Here is a 17,047-nt window from a genome sequence, read left to right as displayed (position 1 = left end):
TATAAGACTTAAAGTAACTGAAAAATTCACCTCTATTTTGCTTTTTACCTAATACATTTTTAGAGATTAGGCCCAAATTAAAGGGTAAAGAAGTAATTTTACTGTGTGGTTTTATTTTCTATCAGTTACTTTAAAAATTGCTAAAGCAACTTTGCCATACAAGTGGTAAAATGCATCATTTATTTGGAGGCAGTTATATTTAAAAACATGTCCATGTTGCAAAGAAAATCCCAACTCCAGTGTCTGATCTGATGACTCATCACTCTCATGGTTTCAGACATGCCTCTTAAATAATATCCCCTTTCAATGTGGTGTTTAAAAGAGAATATCATATGTTAAATATCATGAAACCACACAAATGCACTTGTTAAAATTAACCATCCTTCTTTCACAAAGCTCAGCCCCACCAGTGGGTCTCATCACATCACGTCTCATGTTATTTAGGGTTGAACTCCGTTATACTTTTTCGGGGGTGGGGGAGTGACTAACTATAACACAACACTGGCACAGGAAATTTGTAGAGGAGTGTGGGAGACCAGATGGTAAGAGGCTAAGAGAGCTTTACTAAAGGGAGAATTAAAGAATTATTAAAAGGAGGATGTTTTATGTAATGCTCTATGGGGTACAATGCTGTCTTTTTTAACTCCTCAGTACAGCTTCCTTAAAATTTCCATTATGCGTTAATACTTTTATGGTATAGATATATGGGATTGGGGCAGACTTTCTCAGACTGGGAATAGAGTGAAGACAGTGGTATCCTGAGATAGAATTGTATATTACTTTCAGCCACTTTTGAAGACAGTCTACTAAAGATTCGATTTTATAGTGTTTTACTGGTCTTAAAGGATGAAAGAATCAAGAGTATCTGTCTTCCAGAGAATACTACATATGTAAACAGGGGGGCTGATTGAGGCATAATTTGAAGCAATGCAATATTGGTATAGATGGCTAAGGAGCACCGTCAGATCATGCTGGCGGGCAGATGTTAGGTGCTGAATTCTCTGAGGAAGAACATTCTGTTAACTTGAAGATAAATCAGGTTTCTTTAATTGGTCTAATGGTCAGATCTGAAGTTGGAGAGCATGTAGAAATAATCTGTGCCCGTTCCTTTAGCTTTGTGTGAAGATACATTACATGTTATGTATTTATTGGCATATGAGCATACAGGAATTATATAGGAAAACTTCTGTGACCTCAAATACTGGTATAATGAAGTGCCCTACATTTAAATAAAATAGATTGTGTGTGTGTGTGTGTGTGTGTGTGTGTGTGTTAATTTTGTCATGGTAGTTGGCTCCAAACAGTACTGTACTGCGTTGGTTATCATCAATTCTCTTCCAAGAAAAATCCTGTTTAATAAGAGCTTTCTCTGTACCTGTCACTCTCTAAAAGAATTTAATTGAGTTGTATTCTCATGCATATTGGTGGCAAGATTCTTTCTGTTCTCTATCAAGAAACAGCCTCTTTTTTAACTCCTTGCTTCTTCCTACTTATCTCAGCAATGCGGTTTTCTCTACATCTCTGCAAAAGTCACTCAAATTCTCAAATCGCTCTTACAAATCAACAAAATTGGACAGAAAAAAACCCAGGGGCTGGGAGAATGAAGAGGTTGATATTCTCAAAACTCGCGCATTGAAGGCACATCTTTTATTTGTTCCCTTGGAAGTGGTATTTTGGGTAATTTGTCAGTTTAGTTTTCAAGGTAAAATACAAAAAAGAAAACAGTGTAAGTTTTGGCTAATCCTTGTATGTTTCTATGGTAGATAGGCTAGTCGAATAGGACAGATGACATTTATTTTTGTTGTAGTGTAAAAATTACCTTGCTTATGTTGCTTTATTTATTTTTGATGACATTTATTTTTGTTGTAGTGCAAAAATTACCTTGCTTATGTTGCTTTATTTATTTTTGATGACACTTATTTTTGTTGTAGTGTAAAAATTACCTTGCTTATGTTGCTTTATTTACTTATTCAATAAATATTTATTATCTACTATGTGCCAGGTATTTGGGGATCACATGACCAAAACAGTGGTCCTTGCCTACAACGTGTACATAACAGGAAACAAATAAAAAATACATTATAATTAGAAGGAGATAAGTGTTCTGAAAAAGATTAAAAACAATAAAGTAGGTTTAGGGGATCGGGAATGGGGGTACAGGGTTGGACACAGGTCAAAGTCATGGGTGGTCAGGATAGGCCCCTTGAGAAGGTGAGATATGAGGAATGAATAACGAAGGTCTCTACTGACGAGATGTTTAGAAAATGTCTGCTGACATCTGGAGGAGCAGTATTCCAGGCAGAGGGAGCTGCCAGAGCAATGGTCCTAAAGTGAGAAAATGCAGGGAAGACGCGGTTGGATCCTGAGTGAGCCAGCAGGGGAGCAGTAGGAGAGGAGGCCAGGCCAGAGAGTGACGGCACCACATCCCCTAGGCCTGGTCAGCAAAATAGGGAGCTACCAACTGGTTTCAAGCATATTTGACTTGCTTTCTTGCTGCTGTGTTGACACTGAGGTGAAGGGGGACAGCGTGGAAGCAGAGAGGCCAGTTAGGAAGTTTTTGCAGTGTATCACATGAAAAATGGTGATGACTTCACCGGGCTTGTGCTAGAGGAGGTGGTGAGATGGTGAGAAGTGTTCAGGTTCGGGATGCATTCTGAAGGTAGGTCCTATAGAATTTCCTCATGGGTTGGATGAGCAACTAGAAGGAAAGAGTTACCATTAACTGAGATGGAATGCACTTTTTCTCTTTAAACCCATTTATTGATGTTTCCCGTATTTTAAAACACCGTATTATTCTTTTTCCCAATAAGGAAATGAACACTTAAGATGAGAATTAATTATATGCGTCTCTGGTTTGCAGATAAGCAGTATTGATTTTTTAATTTGATATATATTTGTGGATGTGTTTGTTTCCCTTTATATGAAGAGGTTTTCTTCTCTGAATAACTGTGAGGAGAGAATGCAAAGGTATATTAAACCAATAACTGGAGTTCAGTAAAGTAACTGTGATATTGAAATCATAGAAAGATTTCAGGGGAGAATGGAGTAAGATAACTCTTTCTGGGGTCTTTCACTGATGATTATGGAGGGTAGTTGTTAGTTAAACGTATTTATACTTTTTTTTCCCTTCTATTTCTCCTATCTTGCTCATGGTACTTCCTTGAATTGTTTTCATTGAGTATTGTAGGGTTGTTTCTAAGGCTGTCATAAATTCAGAAAGAAGGCTTAAAGAAGTCCTTAAAGAAGGACTCCTCACCTTAAAGAGGAGAACTAAAATCACTACCGGTTGAAACTGTCTTCTGATATAGAATGGTTCCTAATCTTTGTGGCAGTTTGGGGAGGGATAGTGGGAGGAAGGGAGTGGCACAATGGGTTAGTAGAGGGCAACATCATTTCTGCACCATTTTCTAGAGATTTGAATATACAAGGTCTTCATCTTTCAAACGTAAGTTGAAAATATCATCATGAATGAAATAAAAATTATTTACACTGGTATCTGATTCATAGAATCTTTTTGTTATTTTGTACTTCTGAAGAAGTCGATGGATACTACAATTATAAATAGTCTCATGAAATCCTTTTAAATCCCAAATTCGGTCCTTATAAATTTGAATGCATAGGAAGTACTTACCCAAAGAATTAAAATTGTAAAAGTATAAAAGAAAAGAATTAAAAATGGGAGGGGCGCCTGGGTGTCTCAGTCTTTTAAGCGTCCGACTTCGGCTCAGGTCATGATCTCACAGTCCGTGAGTTCGAGCCCCGCGTCGGGCTCTGTGCTGACAGCTCAGAGCCTGGAGCCTGCTTCAGATTCTGTGTCTCCCTCTCTCTCTGCCCCTCCCCTGCTCATGCTCTGTTTCTCTCTGTCTCAAAAATAAATAAAAACATTCAGACAAATTTTTTTAAAATGGAGAAAATAGTCCTAAAAGGAAAATACGACTCCCGAAGTGTAGGGAGAAACAAACTGAAGACCTAGAAAGATTGATAGAGAGGAAACATATTAGGAATGATATGAATGAAGGTCTGTGGTGGACAACGGAATGGAGAAGGAAACAAGGTTGATGGCGGAGGAGATGATTGGCAACAGAGAGTGTACATTATAGCTGGGACAACACTGCTGAGAGGACTCACAGAGGTGGGCAAAGTGAATGGAAGGAAAAATAAAGGAGGAAGCTTTGCTATCATAATATCAACTGTAATATTGTGAAATCTTTGGGACTTAGCAGCTTGGAAGAATCACAGTATTCTGTGGAATCTTTTTTTTTTTTTTCACTTTAATATGAGCTATGGGGTCTAAATGGGTGACTTTTGTTATTGCTTCACATTCCTATGAAAATGAGTGATCCTGAATTTTTATCGCATTTGTTTCAATAATCTGCAAATCTCTATTAGGAATCTCAGTGAGGAAAAATTACTTTATCTGTCCCTGCCACCCCTCCACAACCTCTCCAAGATTTAGACTTAAATCTAGGAGAGAATCGTGTAGATGAATACTGCACAAATAGTTTCAATGGTGCTACCACATATTCCTAGACTCTCATTTAAACTTGAAATTCAGGAGACCAAAAAACAGCACAGTAGTTTTGCATCTTTCCCCACTCTTCAAACACTGGCCTTTCCTCAGTTTTATATAAGTTTATGTGGAATCACTTACATATAACTCTCAGAAGTTATTAACATCTTGATGATTAGTTTCTGGTAGAAAGGAATCTGGTGTTATTGTCTTTACTTTTTTTTTTTTTTTTTTGAGTGACCGAATAGAGTCATTGAGAGAGTAAGTGATAAAGGGAGCAAAACTTGACTTAAACTCAGTGTCTGATGAACTTCTTAGTTCATGGAACCCATTATTTTTTATGAAACTCACTGACTGCTATTCCCTTTCCCATTATACCTCTGGGGAAGCATTCTCTTTTTACTGAAGATTAAGAAACTTAGTGAATAATCAAAAAGAAATTATCAAATAGGCTTGTTAAACCATCAATGACTTTTATTGTCACCATACATCTTATAAGTGACAGCAGCACAGCGGGGACATCAATAACAAACACAATGATATCTCTTATTTTAGAAATACTGTAATTCATGTAGGAGAACGTGGTTTACAGATTTCTCAATCTGTCCATTTTAAGTCTAGTCCCCACAAATGCCATGCATGTAGGATGCATTTGGTATTCAGTATTGTGAGGCACTAATCAGCTAAGTACCGTAATCCTCCTTACAGGGTACATTCTTACTTGACCTGGAGCTATATACAGCCACATAGTAACAGCATTACAGAGTAACCTTTTTCTTAACAGGCTCATCACTACAGGATTCTATGACTCCATCCATGAATGAGTGCTGTTTTGTGTGTAAATTTTTAGTAATTCAGTTTTGGAAAAAAAAATGATTGTAAGCACGTAGAGGTTTTCAAATCATCTGATTAAGGGTGGATCCTATGATTTTGCTAGAACTAGAGAAGGATTAAATGAAAGCACTGCCTGGCACAGTGTTGATGTATTTTTGTCAACAATGATGCTTCATGCTGGACAGATGTGCATTGGTTGAACACAAGGTAAAACTATAAAAATGTGTTAAATGTTGTGTTAAAAAAAAGTTTGGTCGGTCTTTTTTGTGTGTTTTTTTGATGAATATGAATTGTTTGATTTGTTAAAAGCTTTTCGTAGAAATTCTAGGAATAGAGTCTGTATATTTCATATTTTACAGGATCCTGTATTTCTGTTAATTCCTTGATTTAATGTGTCTTAATGGTTTCAAATTTCCAAATTTGATTACAATGTTATGTTTAAACTATATGGTTAGAATTGTGTAGAATTAAAATAAATCATTTTAAATTTATTTAGCAATAACCATGCTTTATAAAGCTTTTATAAAGATAGAGGGTTTTTTTCAGGTTATTGATTCTTCAAATATCATTTCTCTTCTTTTACTTATAAATGACAGTAGTTTAATGATCTCTACTAATAAAGGTTATGAGTAAGAGACTTTCCTATAGGTAGTACTTAATTGAATAGCATAAAATTTGAATTTGAAGAAATTAACAGTCTTCAAATTCTTTACTTTCAATATCATGATTCTTAAAAATTGTATAGGTCTTAAGAATTAAAAACAAATAAATATTAAAGCTTAAGTTTCCATGTAAGCTTTCACTGTCTTTATAAATGTTTTCAAATATTTTATACCAGATTATATTTTCAGAGCCTGAATGATTTTTTTTGTAGTATATGTAGTTGGTATCATAGGTGGTATAATAACGCAAACTACATAGCATGGTTAAAGTTGTAAATATGGTAGAAACATGATGAATTGTTACACAGTATGTAAGTTGAGACTGCCTTTGGGAAATTGTTGAAAATGACTTTAATTGGGAAAGAATCTTTATTTGGAGTTTTTCTATCAGTCAATCTGAGTTTTAGACACAGAGCTTTAAAGAGACTATTTGGTAATTTCTTGCTCTAATCAGAGTAACATTTATTATAGAGGATATAGTGAATATATAGCTAGAATATTTAGAAATAGATTGAATAGTCCATATGACAAAATAATTACAAGCAATGAACAGAAATGCTACCCTATAATATGGTGAGAGAGAAAATAATTGTAATAACCTAGATTTCAATAAAGAGGTAAGATGAACAGATATGAGGCACATATAAAGTGAATACAAATATATATATACTGATATTGTTATATCAGAAATAGGGATTGATTGAAGCATAGAGGTAAAAAGTAAGGCACCATATGATGTCACAAATACATTTTATTCTAAAGAAAGGCATAATTTTGGATCCTGCCTCTTAATATCTCAGCATCTTGGAAGGATTAAGTGACATATAACATCTTGGATGAATTGTTCCATTCTTCTGAATTATAATTTGTGCATGAAATAGTGTTAAATCCTTTATGATTGTTTAGAGAATTGTATAATTTATCATTATATTCTTTTACCTATTAGATGTTTTCCACCTGATAAGAATAAATGCTAAGACTTGCTTATAAAAGGCAGTAGGGAAGATGGAGATTAGTGATATAGTACTTGAATTTTCATAGGTTTTCTTCAGTTCCTGGAAAAAATGTATGGTGTCTAAGAAAACACAGCAGTTTTAATTTAAAGGAGAGTAAAAATGAAGTAATTCATGATCTAGTTGGTAAAATTATTTGACAGAATATTTTAATATTTTGGACTAAGTGACAGCAGATTCTTCATTGTTTGACAAGAGTAGTCGTAGAATAAAACTTGCCTCGCTCCCAGCATAGCTTTAATATACTATAAGATACTATACCTTAAAATGCATCTTTAAAAACTTAATTTCATGTTAAGTAACAGTGACAATAGTTATCCCAATTTCAGAAATCATGAGCACTGTTCTATTTTTACTTAAATCCAGTACAAATCAGCATCTACAGGATGATTCAGATGCTTCAGGCAAATTTCATAATCTCTAGAACAATGTGATTGCTGGATTTAATGTTGAATTCAATTTTTCTAAGGTATGATTTAGCACTTAGATGGCTTTCTAAGTGCTAATTAATAATAGGCTTTCTTTTGGAACTGAATTCTATGATAAATATTATTTACCAATAAAATAGAATATATTTTTTCTATTGTAAAGGCTCACTATAGTCACTGTATTTGTACTCTACTTACTTTCAAAAATTTATGTTCATTCCTCAGGGAATGACATGTTTTCTTTTCTCCGCCCTCCCTCTGTCCCATAACACCAAGTGTGATGCTAAATGTATTACTAGCATCCCCTAATTTACAAAGAGGTTTTGTTTTAAATGTTTAATTGTAAAGTGATTGACACTCAGAGTACATTTGCCAAAGAAATCATTTTATAAACAATTGTTGGATTTTGAAGTTCAACAACAAAAGCCAAAGTAACATACAACATGCACTACTAAGAAAAGCAGTTCCTTCCTTTCCCTGATAGTGTTATCACTGCCAAGACAGCCGTAGGGGAAAGAGAATAACTAGACTATTTTAGCAAATTGGTGGGTTTGGGTATAGAAGAAAAGAGCATATCATGAAAAGTAGAGATCATCTAAGGGAGAATTAACCAGTTCTTTAATTCAACAGATATTTATTGAGCATCTATTATGTGCCAGCGTCCATAGACCCAGTTGCTGTTCCTCATGAACCTTCTTGCTTTAGAGTATAATATACATTCCTGGATAGAAATGGGTAAGATTACTTAGGGAAGAAGTATAGTAAGGAGGAGGAAGGCCACTGTTAGGTTGAATTGCCTTCAAAACAGCCAATTTCTCTGTTAGCATTTTCTGATTTATTTATTTATTTGTTTGTTTGTTTATTTATTTATTTATTTATTTATTTATTTATTTATTTATTTTACTTTCTTGTATGGCCTTAGGTCCCACATTTTAGAGATTAATTTGTATTAACAATCTTCAGGCATGTAAGTTTTTTTAAATAATATTATAAAGCCAATACCCCTTCATTCTGATTTAATCTGGTCATTTTTCTTTTGACTCCCAACTGGGATCAAGTATAATGTGGAATTGGAATTTTCTCAGTTTGAGAGCATGAAGTCTTTTGAGAAGGAGGGGTATAGGAGGAGGCTTGATGGGCTGATTTTAGATGGATTCTAGAGATGAACTACCTGGAAAATCCGTGATTTATATCAAACAATCAAGAATTTGGTAGATTTTATATTTTAGAACACAGTTTTCAGTAAACAACAACAACAAAAACCAAAGTGATAGTACCTGAATGAGAACACCCAAAACATTTCCAGTGAAGTTGTATATTTTATATAAATGGGCTGCACTCAGTGTACCTACATTACTGAGGTCTTGGTTCAAATGTACCTTTTCAGGAAGACATTTCTTACCAAAAGTAGCTTCCTTCAGATACGTTTCATAAATTTGCCCTGTTTCAATTTTCTTTCATAGTATTTACCACTGTATGGAATTGCCTTTATTTGTTTAGTGCCTAATTTATTTGCTGATTGTCTTGCCTACCAGAAAGAAAGCTTATTTAGGGCAGGGACTTTATGTGTCTCTTCTCTAATGTAGTTCCAGCAACTAGAATCATAGCTGGCACATATTAAGCCCTAAATAAGTATTTGTTCAGCGAATGAATTAATAGTGGAACTACAAAGGTATGATAGACACAGTCCTTCCTGGTTCAAAATTTAAAGTCCAGTGGACAATACAGAACACTAATTAGGTAATTGTAAATAGAATGGGGAATAGAATGTGTGCTGGGGAAATACAAAGGCACAAAAGTGAGCTCTAAGTGATGATCTGATCTTACTGGTCTATGGTAATGAAGTAATACTGCTTTCAAAATTTATATACTTATAGCTAGCTATAAAATTTCCTTTTCAATCCACACTGGATTTAAGGGAAATTAGAATTTATTTAAACAACGAGGGGATGGTCTAAGTGGGCGAGAGGGAGTGGGAGATACGTGCTTCTAGTTACAGAATGAAAAAGTCACAGGGATAAAAAGCACAGCGTAGGGAATGTAGTCAATGATATTGTAATAGCGTTGTATGGTAACAGATGATAGCCACGCTTGTGGTGAGCACAGCATAACAAAAAGAGAAGTTGAATCACCACGTTGTATGCCTAAAACTTACGTAACATTGTGTGTCAACGATACTCAAATAAAAAAGTTTCAAAAATAAATGAAGTTAAAAAGATCGTTCGTTTTCTTATGTTTCTTATCTGAGAAACATTAGAATCTTACTCTTGAAACAGTATAATTTCTTGATATTATATTTGGTTTATGAATAATCTGTCTTTTTAGAGACAAATATATTTATTGACGGAGGTTGGAAAAAAAATAACACCCCAAAATGTATTTGAATTTCTGATATAAAGTATGCATCTAATGGAGGTTAGATGGTCAGTTTAGAGGGACTGATTTAATTGCTTATTCTTTAGAGTTCTCTAGGGAAATTCTCTTTTATTTCAGTTAGTTTTTTTTAATAGAGTAAGTAGATATAAGTGGCCAGTTAAAGAGATGTGAATATGTTGAAAATTGGCACAGTTAATTTTGACATTTTGACAGAAGAGTCATTATTTTTTTGCTATGCCTAAAGCTTTCATTTAGGCATATTAACTTGATGAAGTTATGGTGTCAGTATTATAAGATCATAGTCCCTAAGAAATGGAAGAGTTTTAGAATCATGCGCCTTCTCAAAATCAAGGATCCTCTCTTATCATTTCTTTATTCCTAATCTCTATTATAGTATGTGGCATTTAGTTCTTACCTAATACATATTTGTTAAAATAATATATGAATTAATGTGTATAGTCTAAAATATAGACTTTCAAAGGTTAAATGGCCATATAGGTTCAAATAACTGGTTAATAACAAAAACAGAACCAAGAAACTCAGATCCCTTAATTCTGTTCTTTTTATGACACATTGCCACCATGCTAAATTATTTTTCTTTCGTTATATGTATAAAAAAATGACAAAAAAGTAAAAGGAACTGTGTATAATGGGCACACATATATAGGATATTAGGTAGGTTTATGCTCTATTTTGAGTGCTCTGTTTTGATTATGTATTTTATTTTTTTAATGTATTTTTTTAATGTTTATATTTGAGACAGAGAGGGCGAGCAGGGGAGGGACAGAGAGAGGAGACACAGAATCCAAATTAGGCTCCAGGCTCTGAGATGTCAGCACAGAGCCGGACGAGGGGCTCAAACTCATGGAGCCCCGTGAGATCGTGACCTGAGCCGAAGTCGGCCGCTCAACTGACTGAGCCACCCAGGCACCCCTGATTGTATATTTTAAACCATAGGAGTCTATGGTTTTATGTAGCAAAACCAAAAAGATTCAAGTCCTAAATGTTTTATATGTAAGTGTACATTTACATATCAATGTAAAAAAAATCACGTCCACTTGCCTAATCATAAAACATTTAGGAAAACAGACCAGTTCGTTCATTTTCTGTAATACTTTGTCCTTTGTGGTTCTGGGGAGAGTTTACCGTGGCTATACCTTTGTGTGACATTGAAAGGTGGAAGAGTTACAGAAGCCGTTATTGTCCAGCAGCAGTTGTTGGCAGGCACACGGGCAGATGTGAAAGTCTCCGTGGCTCCTGGCAAGCTCCTGTTAATTGACCACCCTCATGCCATAGGCAGCTGAAATAATTGGTGGCAAACTCCCCAAAGACTCTTGAGATTAACAGCAGCTTCCTAATGAACATTTTGAGAACCCTTGTCTTTTGTTCTTCAGGCTAAGAACAGCAGCATTAACCTCTCTGGCCTTCACTCCTTTGCTGGTTCCGTTGTGTGGCTTTTGATTCTGTGTTAAAGCCCTCACTGTATTAAAGCCTGGAAAACCTAGAGTGACTCCTGTTTTTACTAACCAATCTTAATCGGTACATTGGCAGGCTGCATTTCAGATACGGGGGAAAGAGATTCGACGACACAGAAACTGTAGAGGAGCAGGAGGCTGTTCCTGGGTTGGGTTATTCCACCTGGATCCTTCCTCTGCTCTTGCTTTTAGGCCAAAAAATACATATGTATATACGAGATATATATATATATATATATATATATACACACACACACACACACACACACACACACACAATATACACACACACACACACACACACATCGTGTAAGAAATTCACAACTGAGCTATCCAGTGTTGGTCATCTTTAACTTCAACTGACCCTGCTTTTTTATCGTCTCCCGTTGATATGTCCTGGCAAAAGTCTCTGTAATAGTAATTCTCAACTTCTGTCATCTCCCCGCTGCTTTTCGTGGCTAGTGGTTGACATTTAGCTGGGTTTGTACCAGGGAAGAGGACAGTGTGAATATCTTGTTGACAAAGAGTATTCTGTATGATTACAGGGTCCACTATGTTGTACTAGTGTTAGAGGGGCAGGTTGAGAACTTAGTATACGGTCTGTTCTTCTGAGGCTCTAAGGAAGTATGAGGGGTCAGATGGGATGACAAAGAGAGGTGTCATTGAGCTGGCCTTAATCTCAGGGAAGATGGAATAAAAATAGCAGTTCTCTGACTTCTACAAAGATTTTTTTTTCTTTCTGTGATGAATAAGTCATTATTTTCGGTATGTTTTTTAATTGTGTATCTCAAGTTAGAACAGTAAAGAAAAGTTGGAGATATAATGCTAAGATAAAGATTGAGCTGAACCAGTACTAGGAGTGATATAAGTAGCTGATGAATGAAAAATGATTTTTAAGAGCCAGCGTTTAGTTTTAGCCAGAAAGTATTCAGCTCTTGAGCCAAATCAGTTTGGCTTCATTATATTTTCAAGTAACTTCAAATTGAGGTGTCAAGAATAGAGAGAATGTCAGGTGGAATTTTTCAGAGCCTCTGAAGAGCAGTTGGGAGATGGTCGAAGTGTATTGAGCAAAGCAAAGAAATCACAGTAAAGTCCATTTTGCAGAAGCAGAGTACGGTGCTGTCTTATTTCAGGGCGTTTAAGTGTATTCCATATGTAGTGTGCAGGCATTGAAGAACCATATCAAAAGTACCTTTAAAATTTCCTATTTGAACTGAATAAAATGAATATTAGTAAAACTTTTATTATGGCATGACTGTAAAAAGATTTTTTTTTTAAAGTAGAAGAACTATCTGAATATAATTCGTCAACCTGCCAGTGAATCAGTAAAACGTTGAATTGTTTAGACGTTGCTCTTCTCATCAGTCTTTTTCTTTGGTTACTTAGGACACGAAGTCCCTCAGTATCCAGAGATCAGAATAGAAGATACGACCAAAGAGAAGAAAGAGAAGAATATTCACAATATGCTACTTCAGATAACGCCATGCCTAGATCTCCATCAGATTATGCTGATAGGAGGTCTCAGCGTGAACCTCAGTTTTACGAAGAGTCTGATCATATAAATTACAGGGACTCCAACAGGAGAAGTCATAGGCATTCCAAAGAATATATCGTAGATGATGAGGATGTGGAGAGCAGAGATGAATATGAAAGGCAAAGGAGAGAGGAGGAGTACCAGGCGCGCTATCGAAGCGATCCGAATTTGGCCCGGTATCCAGTAAAGCCACAGCCCTACGAAGAACAAATGCGTATTCATGCTGAAGTGTCCCGAGCGAGGCATGAGAGAAGGCATAGTGATGTCTCTTTGGCAAATGCTGAACTGGAAGATTCTAGGATTTCTATGCTGAGGATGGAAAGACCATCAAGGCAGAGATCTATATCTGAACGTAGAGCTGCCATGGAAAATCAGCGATCTTACTCAATGGAAAGAACTCGAGAGGCTCAGGGACCAAGTTCTTATCCACAAAGGACCACAAACCATAGTCCTCCCACTCCGCGGAGGAGTCCAATACCCATTGATAGACCAGACATGAGACGTACTGACTCACTACGGAAACAGCACCACTTAGATCCTAGCTCTGCTGTGAGGAAAACAAAACGGGAAAAGATGGAAACAATGTTAAGGAACGATTCTCTCAGTTCCGACCAGTCGGAGTCCGTGAGACCTCCACCACCAAAGCCTCATAAATCAAAGAAAGGAGGTAAAATGCGCCAGGTTTCATTGAGCAGTTCAGAGGAGGAATTAGCTTCCACGCCTGAATACACCAGTTGTGATGATGTGGAGATTGAAAGTGAGAGTGTAAGTGAGAAAGGTAAGCACTGGATTCCAATCACACTTTAGCTGTAGTTGATTCCATGAGGGTTTCTTTTTAGGCTGTGTTGGTGATTGACATTTAATAGTTAGATATTACTACCTTTGGAAGTTTCTTAATGGTGCTGGCTATGTGAAGAAAAAATTCACATAAGAATTTTAAAAAGTGGATATCTTCTGTTATTCTTGTGGAAGAAAATTCTATTGATTTTTTTTTAATCTATTTTGCTTTGTTTCTGAAAATTTTCTTGCATCACTTGATGCTGTATTAAAAAAATACCTATTACCTATAGTTGTAAATTGGCATTTTGTATGTGTTTCTTTTGGCAAGAAACAATATGTACTTACTCTAGAATAGCTGAAAAATTCCTCGAAGTGTAATGAATGAAATACAAACTATCCATAATCTTTTCCCCCAAATATAACCATTAACATTCTGATGTATTTCTTCCCTTTTTCCTATGCATGTATATTTTACATGTTTATATATATAATTTTGTTCTGATTTTTTCAACTGATATCATATCATTAGCTTTTTTCCAAAGCCATTAGATGTTCTTCATAAATATGTTTTAAATGGCTGCACTAATCGTCTATTATATAGATGTGTACCACAAACTAACTATTCCTTTATTGGGAGGCATTGCAGTTGCTTCCAATTGCTAGCACAAATAATATTATAATGGTTATCTTTATATAAGAACTTTTGTCTAATACCTGAGAATTTCACAAATACATACTCATGCTTTGATTCTTACAGACTTTTGGTTCAGAATACCAACTTGCTTTCCAGAAAGGTTATAATGCTCCATACTCCTGTCAGATGTGCTTAAGTTTTGTCTCAAGATACCAAATCTTTGCAGTTGCACAGGGTACAAAATGCTCTCTCTCTGTCATTTTAATTTGAATTTGGTTGTGCAGTTGAATGTTTTATATGTTTGTTGGTGTTTGATTATCTTCTATGAATTGTCTGTTCATTCCTTTTATTTCTCCTGCCCATGTTCCTATTGGGTATTAATTAGTTTTTCTCTTACTGATTTATAAGAGCTTTTTATATGGTTAGGATTTTTACCCATTTAACTGTCATCTGTTTGAAATGTATTTCCCATTTTGATGTTTCTCTACTAGTTTTCTGTGGCCATTTGGAAATATTGAATTTAATATAGCTGTTTTTGCATCTATGGTAATTTTTTTCCCATTTCTTTTATCTGTAGAAACTCTTTATTCATCCCCAAATCAGTTAAATATTTAGCTGTGTATTTTCTCATGTTTTTATTATTTACTTTTTTAAACTTTAACTTTTTCATCTTTTTGTAACTTATTTTGGTATATGCCAAAATATACCAGATAGGTGAGTATCTAACATGAATCCCCTATATCACCCACCCTCTTGCACGACACACACACAGTTTTCTGGCACCTTTGATGAATAATCGACTTCTTCATGAGAATCAACAGGAATCAATAAATTCAAGAAGGCAGCTAGATATGGAATTAATATGGCATTATTTTGTACTGCACCAAAAATAATTAGTTAGGAAAATGAATGAAAAGCAGTTCCCATTCTGCCCAAAAAACAGAAAATGTGATTTTAAAAATAACCAGTAAGAAATTTAAAAAATAACTAATAAGAAAGCTATAAAACTTACTAACATAAAAGAAGATAGTCATTGAGTGAGTAGGTATTCATTTCATGTTCCTAATTGGGAAGGCTAAATATTGTAAAGATGCATGTTTTTTCTAAACAGTGTCTTGGGGTTAATGATATTTTAGGCATAATCCCAATTGGTTCCTGTATTTTATTTTTAAAAGTGAATCTGGAGGGAGGGTGTGCGGGAGAAAAATGTTAACTCTTTTTTTTTTTTCCCTCTGTGCATTGTAGGCTCACTGGGGACTAGAGATGGTAAATTAGACCGACAAAAGACAGATTAAGAGAGAAACACGTTTATTATGTGGATTGTGCATACCTGTGGGAGCTTCCAGCTACTTGAAACTTAAAGGGGGTGGTTAGAACTTGGGTTTCTATAGTATCTTAACAAAAGAACAGTAAATTTTTAGAGAAATGAAAAGACTAGGAAAGGGACTTTGAGTTTCTAGGTAGCAAATCACAGGAAGATAAACGTATGAGTGAACTAATAGGAGATAAGAGTTACCTAGTAAAGTTTGTTACTCAGACTTCTCTGGAGCTTTCTTCTGCCTGGTAGAATAATTAACTTCTGTCCTTCCTTATAGAGAGGGCAGAGGGGACACATTTACAGATTTATATCATACCTATTTTAGGCTAATGGGGGAGTGCAAGGAGCTTTTCTTGTATCTGCTTCTTAGTTGCCTTCTGCTCAAAATAATCCTTATGCCAAAGTGGCATATTAAAACACATAAGTGATAAAAACATAGAAAGTAGCACAAACCAAAGGGGAAGGGGTAAATTATTCAACAAATGAGCTTGGACAAAATGTAAATACAGTGAGGAAAAAAAGTTAGACGCTCATTTCATACAAGTTGCATGGAAATGATAAATAATAAGAAAATTGTGTTTATTAAAATAGATCTATAAGAAGAAACTATAGATCTTAATTTTATCATAGAGCATATAGAAAGTTTATTTCCCACAAGCTGTAATACTTCCTTAAGTATAATCAGTAGTCTTTAGTTTGGTCGTTTTCCATGTTTATCATAATATTAAGAGGTAAGAAAAAGATAGCTTGGTTATCTTTAGTGGATTAGTTTAGATTCTGTTACGTACTTCTATTATTCTTTGCTAAAGTAATGTCTTCAGTTTTACTACTTAAAGATATAAGAAATAAACACATAAAAATCTCACATAAATAAAAAGCTATATGAGTTGAATGAAAATTTTATGTTATGCTATTTAGTAGAACTAAAACATTTATCAAATACAGAAAGAAACGAAATGTCATTCACATCTGTATCCTCCCTTACTTGAACTCCTAGTAGACACCTAGACATGGTTCTCCTTCTCATCTGCCTAATAATCTGCTTTACAGGGTATGGTTTCTCCCAACATGTATTTCCAGTAAACAATCATAATTCAGCTTTGGAGGAAGAAATTTAAATAAAATAACACTTTCCTGTTGGATATTACCCCCAATAACAGTATTCAGGGAGGTGAAGTTATAGCTGTTGAGAGACTGGGACAGAGATTAAACTTTGTCATGACTTTTCATCATGAGAGAGGCATTTTTGGTTGCTTGTGGAAAAAGTATCAGTCTGATTTTGGAATACGCTACTTATAAAGATATCTAACATTATGATTCATAGCCATCATTGGTAGTTAACTAATGCTTGAAAATTCTTCCTAATAATTAAAAAGGTTTCATTAGCAGCATTCCCCCCCCCATATGCTTATATGTGGACACATCATTTTGATGAGGATCAACCAACTTTTAAAAGATAGTTATTTCCTTGCTTTATTATCGC

General features: G+C 35.1%; 1 protein-coding gene across 50 annotated transcripts in view; it reads left to right on the top strand.

The window, feature by feature from the left end:
* RIMS2 (regulating synaptic membrane exocytosis 2) overlaps positions 1 to 17,047 on the top strand; it is a 601,125-nt gene that overhangs the window by 263,398 nt on the left and 320,680 nt on the right. For all 50 annotated transcript variants that reach the window (XM_053208502.1, XM_027064049.2, XM_027064046.2 and 47 more), the window contains one exon: positions 12,685 to 13,610. In XM_053208502.1, coding sequence (XP_053064477.1) covers positions 12,685 to 13,610 — 926 coding nt within the window. The remainder of the gene's footprint in view (positions 1 to 12,684; positions 13,611 to 17,047) is intronic.

This window comes from Acinonyx jubatus, chromosome F2 (assembly GCF_027475565.1).
Source record: "Acinonyx jubatus isolate Ajub_Pintada_27869175 chromosome F2, VMU_Ajub_asm_v1.0, whole genome shotgun sequence".
Classification (NCBI taxonomy): domain Eukaryota; kingdom Metazoa; phylum Chordata; class Mammalia; order Carnivora; family Felidae; genus Acinonyx; species Acinonyx jubatus.
This window is presented reverse-complemented; position numbering and strand designations above follow the sequence as displayed.